Source organism: Lathamus discolor, chromosome 5, assembly GCF_037157495.1.
Source record: "Lathamus discolor isolate bLatDis1 chromosome 5, bLatDis1.hap1, whole genome shotgun sequence".
NCBI classification, from domain to species: domain Eukaryota; kingdom Metazoa; phylum Chordata; class Aves; order Psittaciformes; family Psittacidae; genus Lathamus; species Lathamus discolor.
Window position 1 is genome coordinate 8852240 of NC_088888.1, and position 23842 is coordinate 8876081.

The window sequence follows — 23842 nt, forward strand, 5'->3', positions numbered from 1 at the left end:
ATTCTGGTGGTAGCAGAAAGGTATAAAATACTTCTTTTGCAGCCAGTATCCACATAGAATTGTTCTTCTAAGTCTAAGTAATATAAAATTATTTTGGAAGCCTCTAAAATCATTCAGTACATGTTCCTACGTTATTTTCTCCATGTTTGCACTTGTTATTTTGCACTTTCTGAAGCGAAGCAAATCATTCCGAACAATAATATCCCCAAAAGAATTGCCCAAGGGGGTGCAGAATAACAGTTGTTATGATAGTACTTCTTATGTCCACGTTTTTCATATTCTCTCTGGAAAGTATGTTTGGAGGTGTTTTGAGAGGTGAGGGGACAGTATCTGGATTACAAGATATATAAGAAAGGAGGGCAAGTGGAGAGCAAGCCTTAATTTTATAATCTAATGCCCTTGATTCACAGGAAGCCTTTTTAGGACCAGGCTGTGTGGAGGGTGTTATAACACTGTAGTGTGCTGGTGTTTCAATCCTTAATGTGTTTTCAAAGATTTCTGAAGTCACTGACATGCTTTGCTGACCCGACCCTTTGTGTTACCATCCCTTTTTGCATGTCTTTCTCTCCAGGAACATGAAAGATGTGGAGTGGAGTCACTGTTTTGTCAGGCGGGCCCCAGAAAGGGGACCTAAAGAAACCTGAAAACTTCAGTAAATCTGGGGAGGGGTGGGGAGGAGAGAGAGAGGAGGGAAGAGAAGAGCAGACTGTATAGAAGCAGTGTTTAAGATCTACTTACAGTTTTGGAATGGTTTGGAGGCTGGTGGTGGGAATTGCTGAGTGGGATGCTGGATGCGTTGGCATGCAAAGTACACTAGACTGCGGTGACATAGTGTAGTATAAGAGTAAAGTGTTGCCTAAAGCAGGTCTAAATCCTGATTTAAGATGTGCCCGGTGGGGAGGTGGGGGGTGTCTGTTTGTTTTAATGACTCCTTTAAGCTGTAAGCATGATGTAAAAGGGTTTCACGAGTAATTGGAATCCAGCTTATATTGTAGATTTATAATCAACAAATGGCCAGAAAAAAACTGCATTACAAATTGCAAATTAAATCTTGATGGCTAAAAGCCGCTGCTGCTGCCCTGCTTCCCATACCTTGTTTGCTTCTGTGTTCAACAAACCTTAAGTCCATTGCCCAGCAGGGCTAGTAATGACAAAGAAGTCAGATGCTCGATATGGAAGGTTTACCCCAATAAATTAAGTTTTGGGTATTTAAACTATTGAGTGCTTTATAGTTGGTTATGGATTTTCTTTTTCCCCCATTCATTTATTTTTAGGTAAAGTTTTCAAACCAACCCTCTCCAGTGGATCATAAACTATCTCTGCATGAATTTCATCCTGAGGCTTCATATTGTTTCATCAATTTCTTGAACAAAACAGTTGTTCCCAAGGAAAGCACATCTATTTTTTCCTATTTTTATCCATCCCAGTTACAAAGAGTCAAACCAGAACCTTTACTTACTCGGTATCAATGCTAGTAAGTACATAAAGGTAAATACAGTAAGCAGCGAGAGTTTTGTAGTCTCCAACTGTGACTCCATGATGCCTTCCCAAATTCAGTCATTCTAACTGTATGCCAGAGGGGGAGATTTCCCTCCCCCCCCCCCCCCCCCTTTTTTTTTTATTTTCTTTTTGAGGAAATTAATCTTTTGAAATAATTGTGATGAGGGTGAACAGCATCCAGCTGCCCTCCCTTGGGGTATACATAGATAGGCATCTAGCTGCGACAGCACACAGCACAAGATTTCCTGGGTATTTACATAGCTTCTTAGAGAGGTTTGGCTGCCTGCTTTTGTTCTTAATGCCACAGCTGCTCATCTTATGCGCATACCTGGAGTTGTCTGTGCTCTATATCAGTCTCATTAATGACTGTGGAACATGCACACCCCTAGGTATTTTAGTAAGTAGGCACATTGCACAGTATGTTAGTTTACTGCTTCTTGTTCCATCTACAGAGGACAAAGTTAAAAGAGCTGTCTGTGCTTCAGTTGAAGGCATGACAATTACCTGTGTCAATATATCCAAGCTGGTTTAAAATTGTTGCTTTCAGAAAATGGGAGAAAGGATAATGCAGCATAGCCTGACTGAATATTTGTGTGTCTGGAGATGCACCCCACTCTTGGACTTGTTCGACATCTGAACTAGGTTGTTTAAGGATGCTGGAGGGTCAGAGAACTGCCCAGCTCTCACTGGTAATGCTGTCTCTGCAAGAATCATTTCAGCAGCGTAACAGCAGTAAAGCCAGGAAACATCAATTTTAGTTCCATAAAGCAGTTAGGTTGTACTCTGAACACATACACTGATTACAGAAGATGCCTTTTTTATTCATTTTTTTCCTTTGAAAAATAAAAATACAATTGAAGAGTTTGAATTGAGCTGTGGATCAGTTGTTCTGTGGAGAGAAATGTGTTCACACACTGAAGTTAATGAATAAATTAAGCTGTCTACCATAGAAGTTGACCCTAATTAAGGTCAATGCTCCTTGATAAGTAATTAATCAGGAATCCTTATTATAGTGTAGTCTCTCTGTTAGCCATAAACCCAGCATTATTTTATTTTTATGGTTAGAATAAGTCTCTTAATTGATAGTGTTCTGCAGGAGGCAAACATCCATCAGCACTGAAACTGATACACTGGAGACATTTTAAATTAGAACAGCATTAGTTAAATTAGCCAAAGAACAGAACTGCAAAGCTCAAGAATATACATCTTCCACAAACCTCGCCCTCCTGTAATTTGTTGCTTATAAAGGAAAAAAGTATGTCACCTGCCTTTGCCTTGAGGTGATTGCAGATCTTATTATTTATATTATCATTCCCATAGAATCCATGCTTGTCCTGCTCTGCTCATCATCTTAGGACCTGAACACCTTTTGCTAAGCGGTAATGGGAAATATTCATTAGGTTGTTTTGTATTTTTATCCCTCTGTATGGAATATGTGCAGTAGGATATTCTGCCTCAGTCATTCATATATGTATGCATATGTAAAGCATGAAAATATATAGAAGTATAAAATATAAAGATATACAAGCATAGATACACAAGCATGCACACACACAGAGGCATCTGCATGCATACATAGATCATGATGTGTTTATATTAGTGAAAGAAGGTAGAAAAGGTTTTGATTGGCAGTGCTTGTCTGTCTGCTTAAGTTTAGTTACTGAGTGTGGGATGCAGCACAGAAAATAATAATTATTATCTAGGAGGCAAAGTAAATCCTTCAGTAATATAAAAAGCAGAGCTTAGTGGAAGAGCAGCTCCAGTGGATTCCTCGTTTGTGGAACGTTCTGTACACTGGAGTTTCTGGAGTTTCCTCACAGCAGGATGGGCACAGTACTGCCATGATGCTCTAAGAGGAAATGGGAGAATGCTTACCAGGGAGATCTGTCAATCACAAATGCCCTTTGCAATGGCGACTGAACCAAGAAATCTGTTAGCAATTGCACAGGCAAAACAGAAGTGGCAAAAGGCTAGCTTCACTGCAGGGGAAAAAAGTGGTGCATGATGTCCTCTAGTGATACTGCTCCTTAATGAGACTGTATGTGGGCAAAGAACAATTTGGAAAAATAAAGAGATGAAAAAGAAACAGGATTTGCTTTTTATAGCCATAAATTTAGTGTAGAAGAATGTCTGAAAGTCTGTACATGTAGACAGCCATGCACACACACCTACCTTGCCTGATGCAGTGCTACTCGTTTTGAGTCTAATGCTCTTGAATAAATTGCTCAAGAGTGGTTAGTTCACCCATGTGGAAACCTCACCTCTGTGATGCTAGCAAAGTTAGCAAGGTGCTGGGTAATCTGTTGCAGAGGACAGGGAATTTCAGACATGAGCTACCCAGAAGGCCATTCATGATGCAGTTTTTCACCTGCTACTTTTTTTAGGGAGTGCCAAGAGTGGAACTTGATGCAACAGGTCCATGAATCCCCTTCCCAGTGACTCTGTGCTTCTTTTTTTTTCCCTTTTAGAGGTGCCCATTCTCTTCCCTGACATCCTGCTGTTATTTGCCAAGGCTTATCTGACCAAATAGCAGCAAAGCTATTCACAGCCTTCAGTAATCAAAGATTTGTATGTCACAAGTCATAGGGTTGCATTATGGAGTGGCTGAGCTACAGGGAGGGGATGCATTTGTAGGGTAGCTGTTTATAGTGGGGGTCTTCAGGTGTGTGAAATCCTGCCCCTTCCCCTTTCCTTCTTTCCTTTTAAGACAGTCCCTCACACTAAAGCTGTAGAAGTATGTAAATTAAAACAGACATCTGGTTTTCTACTAATCTGTTCGCAGGAAAAGCTTGATCTTAATAAAGCCAGAATTTTAATAAAAATAGTGCAAGCGCACCATTTGCCTCTGCTGTCAGTCAAATATTTTACCATCGCATCTCTTCCTCACTGAGACATGTAAGAGTAGTGGTAGGAGACAGAAGCTCTGAAAAAGTGACAAGTAAGCCTGATGAGAGATGCCCTGGTTTTACCATGACGCTATTTCTAAAGCGGCCTTGAATTCAGTGGAATTACTTCTGACTTTTAACTTGCAGAGGTAAATATTTGCCAGGTGTATAAAAAAGCACAGAAGAAAGTAGATGCAGTAAGGGCAGAAATCACGAGTACACTGTGAGTGAGGCAGGAGTAATGCCTAAAAAAGTTGACTGTTGGTTGCCTAACAGACCCCTTTTGCAAAGTGGCAATTTCCAACAGTAGTAAAAGTCTATTCTGAATAAAGTACATATTCTAAAGTAAAGAAGTGAAGAATTTGTAACTAAAAGGATGACTGTGTAGATGAGGCCCTCAGTGACATGGTTTAGTGGTGGTCTTGGCAGTCCTGGGGTAATGGTTGGACTTGATGATCTTGAAGGTCTTTTCCAACCTAGTTGATTTTATGATTGATTCTATGACATTGTTCCACTCCCTTGTGCAGTTTGATGATAATGATGCATTTTGCAATTTTGGCTGTTAACGGCTGTTGCGCTACATGTTGTAAAGCAAGTATTTATATTTACTGTTAAGGATTTTTAAATACCATTGTGTTCATGAACACAAATAATATATTTGGATGTCATTCAAGCCTGATGCTGATCATTCCAGGGAAGACAACAACATTCATGACTGTTCCCTGCTTTGCAGAGGCATTCGGAGCCTGACAATGCGGAACGCTGTTATATTCAAAGCTCTCTTGCTGTGGCTTAAATTCTGTTTTGATTTTGTCTGATTTTCTTGGGGTTAGCCTTTTCAAATATCTGTCGGGTTTCTTCTAAATACAACGAACTTTATTTGCAAGCTTCCTGCCTTTTAACAACTGTATTGTTGCAGGTGCTTTTGCTATTTTGCAGTGCTTCCTTCAGAGTTTCCTTCCCTGTAGAAGCTGGTTAGGAACACTAATGATTTCCTGTACGCAGACCTTTTATTACTTTGTGGCACTTCTCTTCCACAGGGTGGATTTTGCTTTGTTTTCTTTTGGTTTTTAAGATGCCAAAGCAATGTCATTCAAACCTTGGGGGCTGTTAGTGGCACTAACAGAGGAGAACGTAGAGGTAGCAATCAGATACTGCTTTCCCCTTCCAGCTACCCGTTGGATTTCACAGTCCAGTCAGCTAACACTGTTTGATCACTTCATGTGCTACATGTATTCAGCGTAAGAATTTTCCTGCATGCTCTGCAGCACTAAGTGATCAAAAGAAGTGAGATCCTCTGTTGTGGCACTGATAATAGGCTACTCTGCACTGTGTATCTCAGCACAGCACACAGGGAAATTGTCAAATTGCTCTGATTCCAAAAGATCTTCAAGGGGAAGAAAGGTAAGATAAAAGAAACTACAACCATTGAGGAAAATATACGTGGTATTAAAGCTTGCCATAGGTTGACTCTACACTTGATAAGGGAAAGAAAGCTGGCAACAGAATTTGCCTTTCTGAAGGGAGCCCAAGCCCAGCCTGTGGTATATTGTAGCTCTGCTGTCTGGTAATAGCATAGCTATGTTTTCTTGTGCGAGGTCTTTTCACGTCAGCTATACATTCATTTCTTGGAACAGTCTGCAAAGTCTGCATTTAAACATTGTTTAAAAAGTACTTTTTTGAGTGTTTGTGGTAGTTATCTGGAAATATTCAAGATTATAAAGGAAGCTGATGGAAGGCATGAATGGCATTTAGGTGTTCAGTTTTCATTAAAGCTCAATAGGAGCTGGGTGTCTAATACCTTATTTGTTTTTTAATAATTCCCTATAGAGTTTTAATATGAAAAGTCCTTTGACCCAGATTCCCCCAAATTTATTACTTGTGTTTTCATGAACATGTGTTGATCATATGGCTATTAATCATTTGGCATGAATGCCTGCTTGAGAATTTGCTGATTCTTTGTTTCTGGTCTCAGTTATACTTCCTACTGACTCTGACTTTGGATTTGTTTCAGACACACACAAATTATCAGAGGAGTTCTGTGGAGCCTTTCTAAACACAGAAATCAATACCCTTAAACCAGCACAACTTCCAGAGTGCATTAGATTGTACTGATACCGAGGTGCTACTTGTTTGGTTTTTTTCCCTAGGAGTATCTTTATATCTCTGGATGACTGTATTCAGTCTCAGGAACTCTATTTTCATGATCTTTGTATAAAAACACTACAAAGAAGTGGAAATTGAGCCTAATTTTCAAATCTCACTGTGCTTATCTGGAAACATATGTTGATGTATGTGTGGGATGGAGCAGTGTTTGCCATTTCTTGGGTAGCTGAAGCTCCCAATGAGTAAGCTGTTCCTTAGCCTGGGAATACTGTATTTCAGCTACACAAGCTCAGAGGTGTCTGCCTATGTGGCAAATAAGTGTGCAAGAGCAAAGTCAAGGCATGTGAATTACTTTGGCCAGTAGTGAAACAACTTTCTGTTCCTTCAAGTTAGGCCGTTTGGTATTAAGCTTATCTGTATCTTCTCCCCACAACTGGGAACCCTTGGTGAAATGCTAGCAAGGGCAAGACATTCCTGTGCAGCATGCTGTTTTAACAGAAAGTACCACGGTAAAGGCTGACTACTTGAATTGTTCTTTATTGCATATTTTCTTGGAAAAATTTAATTTTGTGTACTGTAGTAATGATGCTGAGTGGATAATAAGATGCAGCGTGCTGCTGCTGCGGGCATACACCATATGTCTTCCACAACTATTGCATTTTAGGGGGCTGGTTGTTACGGTAATTGTATCATCTCAGGAATTCATCATCAGAGTAACTTGAAATAATACGGCTATGATATATAGCAGTGAGAATTCCGGTGTTTAAAACTCAACAGGAAAACTGCAGTTTGACAACCAAAGTGTCAGAATTACAGATTTATAAATATTTTTAAGTTTTCTGCTTGCTGAGCTTTATGTATAAATCAAATTGCTATAACAGCACTTAAAGCAGACTGTGAGGACAATTATTTTAAAGCAGAATGTGATACAAGTAATTAGTTCATAGCAGTAAAGAGTTGTTACTTCTTCCTGCCCTGAAACACTGGGACAGTGAAGGCTTCTGTGATACCTTCTTTACAGGCTTTTTGTTCTGTGGTTGCATATATGGCATTTTGTGACATAAAAGATTATTTTGTCATGTGTCCCTTCTTCCACTTAGTGAGCTCCTTAGGTAGCTTTTATTTTCACGTATGCCTCAGTTGTAAATTAGTGTGGTGCTGGGCCCGTATTTCACTTCCCTCATTTAAGGGTCATTGGTTTAAGGCTGGAAGCTGCTTAATTTTTTTAAAGCAACATTTAAGAGTGCGGTAGCTCTGGTAGCATCTGTATGTATTTGCATCCGTAATATTGTTATAGTGACAGTGCTATTTCTTATATGTCAACCGGGGGCATCTGGTGAACAATGAGTTTTTATTATTTCTGTATTGATTTAGAAAATCTAGAGAACTTAATGGCATGAAACTGGGGTCATTTGAAGGTTTATGAAATGATCTTACAGCGCTTCTGAGTAAAACGCGAGAGCAAAACAGGTTGCAAATTCTCTCTCCATCTCTCTTTAACAAATTCCATGAAACGACTGATTAAGGATCCCAAAATTAGGGGAGGAAAGAAAAGGTTTGTTGCTGTATATTTATGATTACGGATCTGTTTTTCAGGTGCCTAGTACTGTCTCTGGGAAGGGTTTTGGTGTAGATGAGAAAGGTGTGCTTGGGTTTGCACTTGGGTGGGCATGCCCAGATGCTACAGGAAATACAGGTATCATCTGTGGCTCTGCAGATGACATTTTTCCTCTTTGAATAGTATGAATAGTGGCTTAGTGTAGTGTTAGGCAGGATTCTGTTGCCAGGAATGCATTTTGAATTAGTGCGGGCAAATGGGTACTGCAGACCTGACTGCACTTCTCACAAGAATCCAAGGGTCACACTTGGATTCCAGCCACCACTCAAGCCAAGTAATTATATCTTTTAAGTAATGAAAAAACTTCCTGAATACAAGCATGTTCTGTAGTGTAGGCTTAAGAAGAGTGGTCAGCTGTATATAAAGTCTTATACAGCACTTTGGAAATGGCAGTTCGTCCCTGTGGGCTCACTGTCTTGGGGACCAGGAGGCTGTCAAATAAAGGAGAAGAAATCTTTCTGTAAGCAGGTCCAGTGATGGAGAAGCAGTCAAAATTGCTGGGAGAGTGGCTTGAGAGGAAGGCCACTTTGCTATGTGTTGCTCAGATTTGATATGAGGGTCATGAAATCAGTGTCACTTGCCCAGAGTATCACAACTCCAGCTGAAAAAAATAAAGCATTTCATCTGAAATCAGGATTTAACAGCCTGCAAGGTTTAGGGTTTTAAGCTTTTCTATACAATTATCAGAACTAGGAGCTTGGTTTAAAATTAAAAGTGGGGTTTTGTGAAAAGAGAAAAGTAAGGGCTATAAACTGACAGAAAGGAGATTTCGATTAGATGTAAGGAAGAGGTTCTTCCCTCTGAGGGTGCTGAGGCGCTGGCACAGGGTGCCCAGAGAAGCTGTGGCTGCCCCATCTCTGGCAGTGTTCAAGGCCGGGTTGGACGGGGCTTGGAGCAACCTGGTCAAGTGGAAGGGGTCCCAGCCTGTGGCAGGGGATTGGAACTGGAAGAGCTTTAAGGTCCCTCCCATCCCAAACCAGTCTGTGATAGGACAATTTTTCTCATAACCTAAGGTCTACAGAGCTGTGGATTTAAGAAATAAGCTGACATCAGGAAAGTTGCAAATAAATGATGCGAACTGGCAAGAAGAAACATTGGGAATAGTTCAGTCTCTTCACTAGGCAACCAGGAAAGGGAGAAGTTTGTTTTGTTATGCTTTTGTTGGTTTGTTTTGGTTTTTTTTTTCCTTCTGTACAGTAGGTACATATTTCCAGCTTTAGGGAAAAAAAAAGAGAAACCAAAAATTTCCAAGCTTGTCACATGCCAGTCTATCAAAGACTGAATAACAGGTGGATGCACTATCAGATGTCAGTAAAACTTTAGCTTTCTTGCTGAAGTGCCTGCCTATGACTGATAACTGCCTGCTGGAGCTCCAGTTGAGTTTTCAAGCCCCTCCTACGTTTTCTACAGTATGTCAACCACTGATATACTGAAAGCTATAATCCATCCCTAAAAATGATTACCTGTCTGAATTCATAAAGGGACACAAAACCTGTCTGTAGGTACTTAAGATGAGGGATAGCAGGAGAATGCCTGTTTCTGTAGTGTGTTGTCCTGCACCTAACTCAAAAGCAGAAAGGTTTGATTACTATTGGTAAATATTAGGTTGAATATTTCATCACTTCTCATAGAGAAATGCAGTAACAAAAAAATTTAAACATCATCTGTGATGTTAGATTAATGATGTAAAGCCTGAAAGTATGAATTTTCATGAATTTTCATACTTTCAAAGCATGAAGGTATGAAAAACCCATATCTGGTTCTTTCACTGGGGTAGAAAAGATGTATTGATTCAAAGAACTCCTCCCAGATGTTTTTTATTTTCTGTGTCTTTCACATGCGTTTCCTCTGGAAGATATTAAATGGTAGTAAGGTATATTGATGGATTATTAGACTAAAATATACATAGTTAATTAATCTTGGAGCAAATATATCCCCTGTCATTACGTATCCCTCCCTTCACTTCCTGAAGCAAACAGTACTAATTTTACATACGCATTTCCTTGCAGGATTCAGAAAACCATTAATTATTTCAATTATTTTACATACATTCCTATAATATATAGTATGGGCCTTTAGTTTTTGAGTGAAAATTATGTCACTTAAGGAAACTCAAGAAACTTATTCCTGAGTAAAATCAAAGTAAACTTTCAGTTAGTTCTAAGACTTTGTTATCACATCCACCGGAAAGTGGTACCTCAGGGACTGGTGCTATAAGATGCAAGCTGGCACACTCAAATTGTTTTTCCTCTATTTGTTAACCTCTGGGAGTCATGGTATTATTACTTTTCTTTGGAAGTGGTTAAAGGTTGTAGGTATTATGAGCTTAGGTTGTCTGTGGTCTCTTCTAAAACCACTGTTGTGCCAAATTTGCACGGGCTCATGTTTGACTGATTCCAGAATTATTACTACAGAGAGCTGTAAAACCTTCCTGATGCTATAGGAAATATCATTATTCTGGAGATATATATATATTTTATACCAGCATAGGTTTTACTGCATTTGGAACTGGCAAACTGGTAGCACTGAACTAGGATCCAACAGGGAACAAATTGCACTGTCAGCTGCTGGCTTGATTTGCATTTCACATTTCTTGCTTGGTTCTTGGGTTCATCAGCATTCTCGGTGCTTCATCAGATGCCCATTAAAGCCAAGGTATTTAGGGCACAAAATTCATAAAACATGCTTGAAAATGTTTCAGTGGAGTTGCTAGATTACAATAGTAATCCAACAGCTCCACTTCCCTCTTGTGTTGTTGCCATCAGAGCTGGACACAGGACTCAGGGGGAGGTCTCATCAGAGCAGGGAAGAGGGGGAGAATTCCCTCCCTCAACCTGCTGGTCACGCTCTGGGGATGCAGGTCAGGACATGGTTGGTGTATAAAAGCATATATATTAAAAGAAAAAAAAAAGTATATGTAAAAAAATGTATATGTAAAAAAACATGTATAAGAACATGTGTATTTCATGGTTTTATCCAACTGCTTTGAAACCATTCACACATCCTTACCCTGTGAGCTTGGTCTCCTACAAGTGGCTGGATAGCAGAGGTTAAACTATAGGCAAAGCCTACATTTCATATTGCAGTAACTGTAGTCATACTTCAGGTAATACTAAATGGGCTTCTTTCTCTATGTGGGTACGCTGGCCTCAGAAACAGGAGTGCTACATGGCCAAAGCACCTCCAAACCAAAAGTTTAGCTTTTTTGAAGAGCTGCTGGTTGGGGTTCAAAGTGTCATTTGAGTGAATTGGAGGCCCCTGCACTTCTTTGTCCCAGGAAGCAGTGGTGGTGATGTGATGGTTGGAGCAGTATTCATAGAACCTTCTGATTTGAAGTTCAAAATAATTTGCAGGCACAGTGAACAACATTTACGCTACTTCGTGAGGTGCTTCACTCTTCTGAAGGTGCATCCTTTCTTCTGGCCACTCTTGGAAATAATATAGGAGAGACTCCAATCTCCTGTATGTCTCCACTCTGTTATTGTGGCCTTCTCAGTTCAGATTAGACAAAGGCACAGCAGGAAAAAGAATTTATTTTATTGCTGTGTTCTCTCACAATTGCATGACACTGAAGGAAAATAAAACAGAGGCTAAGGACCGTAAACAGTGTGTTGGACTTCAGTGAGCCTTGTGTACAGAGCTGGTTTTATCAGGGGAGCTCTGAAATGGTCATTTTTGCTAGTGGGCAAATATAACCTCTTAGAATCATGAGCCTGAAATGCTCTGCTATTTCAGGTCACTGGCAAGGATATAATAGCATCATTCAAAAGTAATGTTGACTTATTGCAGTACTTATTAATGCACAGATATTCCTATAGTGCCCATGATGAGGGTGCTGAAGAGGTAATCTCTCATTCAGCATATGTCTGAGACTGTTTCTGATAGGAATAAGATTATTATGAATGAACAAGTGATAAAGGAAAATGTATACTATTGCACTGTACAACTGAGGCTGGCAAAGTGGAAATAGTAATTTAGTATGCCTAAGTTTTATCAGTCTCTTCCCTGTCTGTACTGCAATGATCCACAAAAGCTGCATATGAATTGGTCTTCGCCAATTACAGAGAAAAATTATGGGACTTCTGTTATCTTGCAGTGAAGGAGGAGTACAGTGAGTCAAACTACTGCATGATTATGCAAGGACTTAAAAGAGAAACTCTATCTACATACAGAAGTGCTTACTGCAGCTAAGCTGACTGTGACTGTCAGGTCTTTGCATCATACTTTATTTTCTTAGGAAAAATTTCTTCGCAGAGGGGGCTCAGGCATTGGAACGGGCTTCCCAGGAAGGTGGTGGAATCACCGTCCCTGGAAGTGTTCACAAACCAAGTAGACAAGGCGCTTCGTGACATGGTTTAGTGGTTGCCTTAGCAGTGCTGGGGAACAGTTGGACTTGATGATCTTAAAGGTCTTTAACAACCTAGTTGATTCCATTATACTATGATTCTGATTTTGTTGTTCTAAAGGGCTGTGCATAATGCGGTTGTAGTCCATAGCATGTTTAGCATGCTGTTCAGAAGTTAAATATAGATGTAATCATAAGGAAGACATGAACTCAAAACACAGATTTGCTTCCTTGTTTTATGGGAGGTTGTATAAATGCCCAAAGGTGTTGAAGAAGTGTGAAAAAATGAAATAGATCGTTTAAAAATGGAGTTTTGCATGTTCTCACCTACACACATGTATTGGAAATAGACTCCCCAAAAATCATTATAGTGTGTTATCAACTATGAGGGTGAAAATCTTTGCTATTGAAACTGCATGCTTGATATCTGTGCACAGTACTTCTGTACAAATGTAGAGAACGCAGGGAAACTTGCTTTTTTCATTAAGTTATATATATATCAAATACGGCTAACGCTCTGCCTTCAGGGCTGTGAAGGATGCATTTCACTTGCCAATACCTGGCCATTTACAGATGGTAACTTGGTTAATGACTGCAGCTCTACATTCTCTTATTTTGGAAAAGCTGCTGGTATATTTGCCTTTTATGCTGCTTGTCCTTTGCACTCAGAGGTGTTTTTCCTTTCCGTGTAATTTTTTGATCTAAAATAATATATGTATATACATATATATAGCAAATAGGAAAGCAGGTATGTAAAGTGAAGGCTATGAATAGTATAATTATGAATCACCGTAAAATTAGGCAGCTTTTTTTAATCCACAAAGCCTTTGATTTCTTGAAAGTACTGTGAAAAGGCACATATGCCATTATCATTACATGCTGTTTTTCTGCATTTCATAAATTAGTAAAGGAGGAGATTGCTTTAGAGCCAGGCCAGTGTTATATTTCTTTGTGCACATTTCTGTATGAAGAGAATAAGCTGTGAATGAAGCAGGTGATGCAAATAAGCCACTGCGTCCATGAGAGATAATGGGTGAAATCTGTTCTGATGCATAGTTGAACCAGTTGGAATAAAACAGAGCGAGAGTTTCTCTCACAGGATAACTGGGAGATTACTCCCATGAGAGGCAAAAGGTGAGCATGTGCTGGAGGAGGTGGATCCCTTCTTGACACCTTATAGTCATGGAAAAGTAGGACCTGCAAATAGAGAAACTTTAAAATAATCCTCAAGGCAAAACGAGGAACATTGAGAACATTATTTAAGCAACTGAGGAAATGAGAATTCTCTTCAGAGTATTTCATTTTGGAATGATCATAGCTGAAGAGGTGACAGTGTTGTGCCAAAACGCTGAGGGATTTTCTCCAAAGGCGTTCAGCAGCTGCTGAGCTGTGTAAGTGGAATATGCAAGTGGAGAATATGCAATTGGAATATGCAATTGGACAGTGAAGTCAGGTATTTAAGCAGAGAATAAAGTGGAAGAACTCCTGAGTTTTTCACTTGGGAGACTTCCAGAGATGAGGAGCTGCAGGATGCACTTAGTACAGGGAGCGGTGCCAGGGTGGAAGGAGAAAGAGGGAGCAGACACAAAGGCTGTGCAGTAGAGGTGAACCCAGCTTTGGGAGGATGGATGTGAATGACCAGCTTGTGCAAACTGAAATGTTTCATTGTGTTTCAGCTGGTTGTGTAAAAACTTTAAGAAGCATTTTAACTTTTAAGAAGGATGTACCAGCACCAATGACATGAAATTCCACGCAGAATTGCCACTTACTGTGCACAAGCCCCTAATCTCATAGTGTGCAGTGGGGGTTTTCTTTCATAGAATCATAGAATAGTCAGGGTTGGAAAGAACCTCAAGATCATCCAGTTCCAACCCCCCTGCCATGGGCAGGGACACCTCACACTAAACCATCCCACACAAGGCTTCATCCAACCTGGCCTTGAACACCGCCAGGGATGGAGCACTCACAACCTCCCTGGGCAACCGATTCCAGTGTCTCACCACCATAACAGGAAAGAATTTCCTCCTTATATCCAATCTAAACTTCCCCTGTTTAAGTTTTAACCCGTTACCCCTTGTCCTGTCACTACAGTCCCTGACGAAGAGTCCCTCCCCAGCATCCCTATAGGCCCCCTTCAGGTTCTGGAAGGCTGCTATGAGGTGTTTTTTTTTTTTTCTCTTTTCCATTTATAGCTATCCATATTCAGGAGCAGAATTGGTTTGCTAGGAGGGGCAGGGAATTACAAACCCTTAAGATACAGCTGTAATCGACGTGAAAGACTTCCATGAAACGCGACTGTGGGGACTGCGGGCAAGCAGGGCCGGAGGGGGGGCGGCAGGCAGGGCAGGCGTCGTTCCCGCCGGTGGGGGCGCTCGTCAGGGACGGCAGTCGGCGGGAGGGGAAGAGGGAGAGGCTGAGGGGCGGCCATGAAGGGGGAATGTGAGGGGAGAGCAGGGGCGGGCGTGCGATGTGGGTGGTGGCCATGAGGGTGGTGGCCATGAGGGTAGAGGCAGCAGCTATACAGTGTGGCCTACTATGGGGGGGGGGGGGGGGGAAGATGAGGGGTAGCTGTGAGTGGAGATCATGTGGGGAGATCAGTTTGCCCTCAGTGACATGGTCTTGGGGTAACAGCTCTTAAAGGTTTTTTCCAACCTACTTGATTCTATGACTCTATGAAAATGTCCCGTTAGAGTGAACATCTCCATCATGAAAAAGCAATAAAAACTAAAATATGCCAATATCACAATCATCTGGAAAACCCACAGCCTTGGTCCTGAGTGTAAATGTATGGGGGAAGTCCCGTTAGCCCTGGATGCACTCAGGTACAGGGGTATACAGGCAAAGCCCAGCGAATAAATGAGTGTCTCAGTCTGTAGCGATCTCTTCGTTAAAAGAAAGTTTCCCCCTTTGTTATCACTTGTGAAGACTGAGTATACATGAGGTTTGGAGAAAGGAGAAGCAGGGCTGGGCCTTGGCTTCTATAACCAGAAAATCCTCACACCTCTTCCAAGTGACGCTGCTAGGCTCTCCATTTTGAAAGCCCAAAAGGAAAAATAGTGTTTAATCCTCACAGAGGTGAGGAAGGGGACAGGGAAAGAAAACCTCTATTTTCTTCTTTTCTCCCCTCCTCATTTTGGTCTGACTTTCTTGGAGAAAAAGAGAGCTCCATTTGGTGAAATAACTCATTTGGAATATCAATTCTCCATCAAAGAGACGTCTCAGACGTACTGAACTGTCAGGAGGCTTGTCACTGCCACATGCAAGCCTTCAGAAGTTACCTCTGAGGAGGGAAGATGTTAGAAATCTTACACACACTGTCTCCATTTCTTGCTAAAACAACTCCTAATTAGTTCTTCTTATTCTTCTTTTTTTTTTTTTTTCCTTTAAATATGCAGCACCAGGGAAAAATTGGAGTTAAATTTAATGTTGGAACTGATGACATCTCAATTGAAGAGATCAACGCAATCATTAATGATGGAAAATACCATGTGGTACGGTTCACAAGAAGTGGTGGCAATGCCACATTACAGGTGGACAACTGGCCAGTTATCGAACGTTACCCAGCAGGTAAGGGCTTATACAGACACTTGTGAGTAAGAGGGTGGGGGATGCCTGCTCATTTTGCTTCTCTTCTAGTACATCAGCTCCTTCACAATGTCTTGCTAGCTAATTAAGTAGTTAGAGTCCTGAGCAGTATGCAGTTTATGATGATGGCATTTCCTAAGTGAGTTTAAAAGCACAGATTCAGGTTATTACTGGAAGTGGAAAAATACATTTATCAAGGCGTGAAATAGTGGTTGTGCTTCTTGTTTCATTTGTTTTTATTGGACGATTGTTGTAGCGGGGAAGAAAAGGCTTTGACAAAAGCTACACAGTAAAGTGACTCTCAAATCGATCTCCAAGTGATGGGGATTTTACTGAATTTACCGAGGAAAAGGTTGTCTGTGTTCTTTTAATTATGAGTTGATATTAAAGCAGTCTGAAGCTTATGAATTTAGCAGAAGTGTTCCAGCAGGCATAACCATCCCTGGAGATGTTCAAGGGCAGGCTGGATGTGGTTCTGGGCAACCTGATCTATGGAAATGTCCCTGCCTATTGCAGAGGGTTGGGCTTGATGACCTTTGAAGGTCCCTTCCAATCCAAACTATTCTGTGCTTCTATAACCAAAACATGTATCAGTTATCAATTGTATGGCCAACCAAATTAAGGTGCTTTCACTTGAAACACAAACTACAGGGTATTACTTACGTAAGTGATGCTGGTTACTTGAACAGCACCACTCGTGAATGCAGAGTTGCCTTGTTTGGACCCCTATTTACTTCTATGTAAATGCTATGCACTGAAGACTACTGTGTTACTAATTTTATTAATTTTTAAAGGCAACGGGTTTTTCAGACATGCAGTGCGTTTCTTATGGAATAGTACTACTGAGCCATTAATGGTAACTTACAAATCTGCATGTTCTCTGTTAACAGTTGGTGTGTGTTTTTATATGAGTAAACAAAAGGCAGCAAATCCAGAGATGTAAGTAAAAGATACTCTGATTTGCATATTTTGCTACTACATAAATAACAGCTCTGATTTATCTGTTTGTAAGTAGAAAATTCTTCATTTTGGGGGTGTGGTGAAGCAGGAGTGTATATATATATATATATAAAATATTTATATTATAATACATATAATATTAGATATATTATAAGGAATACATAAGCCATTCCTTGTACTAATTATTAGTATTTAATTGGGTATTGGGTTTTTTTGGTGGGGAGGTTGAGTTGTAGTCCAGCTGTTCACCTGACTTTTGAAAAAATAAAAATAATTAAAAAAGAAAATCCACAGGTGAAATATAATGCTTCAGATAATTTCTTGGAGATAATTTAGAATTTAAAATACAAATGAAAGTATGCATCACAAATGAAATTCTGTATAGAAGGAGTTGTTTAAAAATCCCACCTGTGTGCTAATGTGTTATTAATGACTGGCAGTTCTGGCAATTAGAAACAATTACTGTCTTTAATTTAGAAGCATTTCTGAGAGTTAATAAACTCTTGAAGGAAAGAGAGATACTGAATGAAATATGTCCTGTGATCTTTCAGATATTCCTGTTTGTCACATGTTCCCCTTATTTTCTAACTTTTGCAGTGTTTGGTAAATGGTAGCTGAAATAAGATGGTAGAAGCTACGGAGATGTGTGTCTTAGTTTGTGCTCAAGATGTATGTATCAGAAAGGACGAAATAAGGTTTAGGATGATTTTTTGGGGGTTTTTGTGTTTGTTGTTTTTTGGTTTTTTTTTTTTTTTTTTTACCTAAATAATGAGCATGAAAGTATTTTTCTTTTTCATTTCTGTTCTGTTTCTTCCTGAAAATACAAAGTGGCTGCAACAAGGACAAACTGCAGCTGAGTTCTGAAGATAGTGGCACACAGAATTTGTTTATACTGAACATAGATCAGTTCAGGAAACAGAGTGATTTCCCTGAGATGGGATTAGTGGAGGGGATGTTTTCTTCGAAAAAGCAAAACACCACATTAGAGCTTTTTGAGCTTCCTTTAGCAATCTATGCACAAGCTGCATTTCAAGGCATTTTCAGTGCCTTCATCAGCCAGTGTACAAAATCCCTTCACTTGCTTCATTGATGGATCTTCCAAGACTGCTGTTGGCCTTTAATTTTCTTTGCCTTTCCCATAGTAATTTTTTATGGCTCTTGTATAGCATTGCTTTGAAATCCAACCTCCCCCTTTTCTCCTTCTGTCTCTTTCCTTTCCCAACATGAGCGCACTCAGCCATACCTTTTTTTATGATTCCATGTTACTCCATCAGGTTTGGCACTCTTCATTTAAACCCTTCTTAAACACTAGTTTACACACAAACTGGTATTGATGTACCTTTTGGAAAAGACACAGGCTTGTCCTGAAGACGATGCTGCCTTTGAGCAAGGTTGATAGTGCTTTGAAGATATTAATAGCACCCTGTTCAAAGCTACCACTGTCATTCCTGTTCTAAAGGTAGTATTTCTAAAAGTGACATCTTAAGGATATCAAACGGCACAGTTTGGCCAGTGTTGCTGCATCCAATTTAGATGTGCTTCTGCTGTTTAGGGACAGACAGTAGTACCTAGCAGTACTGGTTAACCAGCTTACTTGCTCTTTTCTCATGTTTTGGATGGAGGATATGTTGCAGTTGCACACTGTGCACCAAATTTGACCCTGTTTGCATGAGTGAGACCTCATTGGCTTCCATTTCAGTGCTAGAAACAATATTTTTTGCTTTGTGCCTGTTTTCTGTATAATTTCTTAATGTGCCTCTGCCATTGTAGCTAAGCACAGACTTACCTCTTCTCCTCCTGGGTTTTTTTAATTAAGAGAAATGGGATTAGCAGCTTCAGTTATCAGTTTGCTATTCTTAAACATGCTGGATTTCCTTTTTTCAAAAGTATACTAATATAAAAAAAACCCTCCCAGTTGGTTGTCTGAAGCATACCAGCTGATCAATTCTTCTGTCTTTACAAGGAGCAATTTTGCTCTGAATTACAGTTCTGGTTGGAGTCTCTGACTAAAAGACGTAGCTTCTTTGTGATCAGTATATTAAAATAATGGGTGGAGACTTCTGAGAGGATTTTCTGGTCACAGGCTCAGGATTTCCAGGTTTCATTGCCTGTGTAACCTTTATGTTGCCCCATCTCAATCCTGTAGATAAGGGCACCCAAGGCCCAGTAATAGTCAGTGCTGTATAACTTGCTGGGAGGATGCTGTGGGCACCCCAGCTGATACTCAAAGCTGATCACCTTTTGAAAAAGAGCTGTGGTCCTGATTGACACAAGTCTGTGTGGGGTTTGTAGGGAGCCTGAACTCAGCCCTGGGTCTCAGGATCTGCTGAGAGTTCAGTCTTCCTGTGAAGGGTTTTCTAGCTGTAGCATACATGATTCCCTAATACTGCTTTATGAGCAGTCAGAGAGGTAGACACCTTGCAGAAAGTATCAAATAGCAATGCTCCAAAGGGCTTCCTTGTTTACTTGTGTGTTTTATTCTCGAGTTTCATAAAATGCATAAATTACCCTGGAAGATTAATAGGATCTAGCATGTTTCTCTTGTACATCATTCTCCATCCCACTAGGCTTGAGTGTCATGTTTTCACTGGGTCAATGCACCTTCAGTTTTTATCTGAGTAGATATTTAAGGAGAGATTTGTAAAAGGAAAGAGGTGGGGGTGGCCAGTGGTAGAGGGTTATCATGCTTGGGAAGGTGGCTGGTTGGTTTTTGGAGTATTTTGGGGGGAAGTATGTGTTAGTCGTTAGACAAATGCAAAGATTTTGGTGTCCTGAAGTAGCTTCATGATTTTCAGAGACAAGAGGTTTAGCTTTAGTTTTATATGTTCTTCCAGACTCCCTTCAGAGTCTTTCAATTTTTACTCTGAAGTTTCTGTCTTGCCATTTCTCTGAGTGCATTGCTAGAACTGTGAGGATGCACTCTTCAGTTTCTGCCCTTTAGTAAATGTTTGTCCTGTGTTTCACACTTCCTAACTGTGCTTGAAAATGTTATATTGTAGTTTTTTGATAGATAAGTTGCACAGTTCTGTACTGGATTTGTATATTCCATCTTTTATAACTAAATTCAGTGTTACCTTTCTACTAAACTGTTATCATCCTTCTGCACCTTCCCAAAGAACTTTAATATTTCACCTTAGTCTCTTTTTCAGATAGTGATTTCCCATTACCTTTCCTGTATGCAGCCCAATTTCTGATCATATTAACAGCAAACTGCTGACTGTGCACTCAGAGTTCCTAATCAATACACTAACCCCATTTTCCATGCAGATCATTTCTATTACTTCTGGGTCATCAACAGTTGTTAGTGCACCATAGTAGCAACTCCAGCTACTACTGTGAGCATATTTCTGTTGTAACTTCAGTGAGATAGTAATTCCACACTGAAATGTAGATTTGCTAAGAATGCATTTCTGGTAGGAAACCAATGGACTTGTTAATTTGGGTCAAATTGAAAGGAAAATTATGGCCAAAAGAAAAAAGAAAATAATAGGAAATAGGTTTTGGTAATGTCAGGATACTAATTTCAGTATTTTCTTAATAAAATGTTCTGACTCTTCATATCAAGATTGTCCAGTGTTTCTAGGGGGATCTAGGTAATCTGAGAACAAAGTATCTCATTTTATCTGAAACAACCTTTTCTTCCTTACCTGAAAGAAAATCTGTTTCAAATCAAATCAAGGGGGGTGGGAAGGGATATATTTAAAAAAAAACCCAAACCTAATTTTTCTCACAGCAGTGCTCATAACTGTATCTCTTTTAACAAGAAAAAATGATTTTCTCCATTTTCTAATTTCCCTTCATTAGTAGTGAAGGGTGTGCATTTTGCTAGCCTGGGAAAGTGTATCAGAGCAAGCTAGATGACTTTCTAAAGCCACAATAATCACCATTTATTGTGAAGGATTTTCAGAATCACTTTTCTGTGAATACCTCTATACTTTCTGCAGTCAAAGGGAGTTTTCCCAATGCTGATTCTCTCAAGGAACACGGTGCAACCACTCATTTTACCAGTGGGAACCTACTCTTCAGAACTTCCATCATAAATCAGACAGATGCAGAATTTGATTTGATATAAGATGATCTCTTAGATATTGATCAACTTGTCTATATTTTCAAAGCTGTTCAGACACTGGGAATACTCAGCGGTTCCTGGGGTCCTGCAGTAGTCTAGAAGATACAGTCTGATGTAGGCAGATATCTAAAATGAAGCCTTCCCTTGATGTCTTGTCAGCCTTAGAACAGCATAGCTTAGTGGCAGCTGTCCTCAAATACCCCATGGGTCAGCAGATGTTGTCAAGGATGTGTGTGACAGACCTAGATCTGATAGCATAAGCATCTCACACATGTTGTTCACACAAAAGAGATTGTCCGAAACACTGCCAGACTAGTGGAACAGATGTATCTCTGTGACTGGGGAGTATAAATTATGATTGAGCATCCGCACCAAAGAAGAACCTGTGTGAGAGTCCATGTATGTTGGCAGAAGATCAAACTGCAGGCTGACATTATGGTTGGTGCCAAGTACCTCTGCAATATGGCAGTTGGCAGCTGAGGCTTTTCGGATGTCCGTATAATACAGAATAATTCTGCTGTGGATTTTGGTTTTGATATTTATTTTTTTTCCCCTTTATCACGTAAAGTTAAACATCTAAGGGCGCAGATGTTGTCTCAGGGATTTTCTCTGGATCTGTGGGCTAAAGGTTGCTCTTGCAGAACATCCAAGGGCTATGGGAAGGGGGCATCACATTTAAATGCTTCTCTTGATCCTGTATTCTGGAAAATAGAATCATAGAATCATAGAATAGTTAGGGTTGGAAAGAACCTCAAGATCATCTAGTTCCAACCCCCCTGCCATAGGCAGGGACACCTCTCACTAAACCATCCCACCCAAGGCTTCATCCAACCTGGCCTTGAACACTGCCAGGGATGGAGCACTAACAACCTCCCTGGGCAACCCATTCCAGTGTCTCACCACCCTAACAGGAAAGAATTTCCTCCTTCTATCCAATCTAAACTTCCCCTATTTAAGTTTTAACCCATTACCCCTTGTCCTGTCACTACAGTCCCTGACGAAGAGTCCCTCCCCAGCATCCCTATAGGCCCCCTTCAGGTACTGGAAGGCTGCTGTGAGGTCTCCACACAGCCTTCTCTTCTCCAGGCTGAACAGCCCCAACTTCCTCAGCCTGTCTTCATACGGGAGGTGCTCCAGTCCCCTGATCATCCTCGTGGCCCTCCTCTGGACTTGTTCCAGCAGTTCCATGTCCTTTTTATGTTGAGGACACCAGAACTGCACACAATACTCCAGGTGAGGTCTCACAAGAGCAGAGACAAAGCTTATGCAATTCTTTTCGTGGGATACACCTGACTTTAAGATAAGTGCTAAAAGTCAACTATTACAATGTTCCTGTTTAGAATAAGTGCTATCCATTTGGTTTGGTTTTGTGTGTTCAGACTGACATAAAATTAACAGGAGACATTTGTGTTCAGTACATTTGTTTCCCTGGACAAGTAGTATTTTCCAGGCTATCCATGTAGTTGTCTAACTTGCATGCCATTGGCTTAGAAATACCTCCAAATTCAGGCCCCCACAGCCATCAAAGATCTGTTTCTCAGTCATAAGCATCATGGCCAGGAGAGATCTCAAGCTCATTCCAAACACAGAATCATAGAATCACAGATTGGTTTGGGTTGGAAGGGACCTTAAAGCTCACCCAGTTCCAACCTCCACGACAGGCAGGGGCACCTTCCACTGGACCAAGTTGTTCAAAGCCATGTCCATACTTTTGAATATTCTGATAAAATGGGCAGACAGCCTTTTAATCAGCACATCCGTGCAAAATCATAATAGTCAAGGTGAGTGAGGTAGAAACCTGACAAGGAAACGGTCGCTCAGTATTTGCCTTGCCTTGTATTTGCCATGGGGTAATATTTTAAAGCCCCTCGGTCACTGCTGTTAGGACATGGGACTTTAAGGTTTTTTTTCCATGCTGAAATAATATCAGCCTTCTGACTCCTATTTCTTTACTTGTCCAGCAACACGCTGTCTTTACCTTTTTCCTCACATGGTTCCTTCTTTGGTTAAAAGAATACATCTTGGTGTTCTCTCATGTCCTTTGCTATAGTCAGAGTTTTGACACTTCTACAGTCAGATCTGTCACTTTGGTAAGTCAGTCCTGAGGATGGACATAGATGATATGAAGAATGTTTTGTTTTGATGAGCTGTGATGCTCACAAACTTGACTCAGTCTCTCATTCCTTGGTGGGAGCAGTGCTCCCAAAGACAAAATAAAAACTACCTTTCTGTCCAGGAGGAAAATGCAGTGGAAAAGACTTAACTTTTGTTCACAGCAATTAAGTGAAACAGATACTGCCCAATATCTGCTGGTTTATATGTCATTTTCCTGCTGTGAGAAACTAGCAGTGTCAATGAAACAAGGACATGTCATTATACTTTACATCCCTTGGAAATAAAAGTGTTTGGAAAGAACAGGAAGACTTCTCAGGAACTCTCCATCTGGGAATATGTAGATGAATTATACAGTGCAAGTGAACATTTTAGGTATGAATTTATGCCATATATATAAAATCAGGGTGTAGATATGGGCATAAAATATTTAGCCTATGGAATTACTAAGCAGAGAAAGGGAAAAATATCAGCTAAGTCAGTAGTTCCTTGGTTACTAAGTGATGTCTCATCCTCCCAGATTTGGAAAGCAAACCTTATCAGTGTTCTTTATGGCCTTTCATGAGTCCATGGAGTCATGTGTCCCTGGGGCTCTGTTTATGGTAAGGTCTCTGTCTGGGAATGTCTGCTGGTAACTATTTTAGTTAAACTTACTCTGGTTT

At 40.3% G+C, this 23842-nt stretch overlaps 1 protein-coding gene across 10 annotated transcripts in view; it reads left to right on the top strand.

The window, feature by feature from the left end:
- The window catches only part of NRXN1 (neurexin 1), a 541621-nt gene that overhangs the window by 402526 nt on the left and 115253 nt on the right, over positions 1 to 23842 (top strand). For all 10 annotated transcript variants that reach the window (XM_065679616.1, XM_065679620.1, XM_065679618.1 and 7 more), the window contains one exon: positions 15850 to 16021. In XM_065679616.1, the coding sequence (XP_065535688.1) occupies positions 15850 to 16021 (172 nt within the window). The remainder of the gene's footprint in view (positions 1 to 15849; positions 16022 to 23842) is intronic.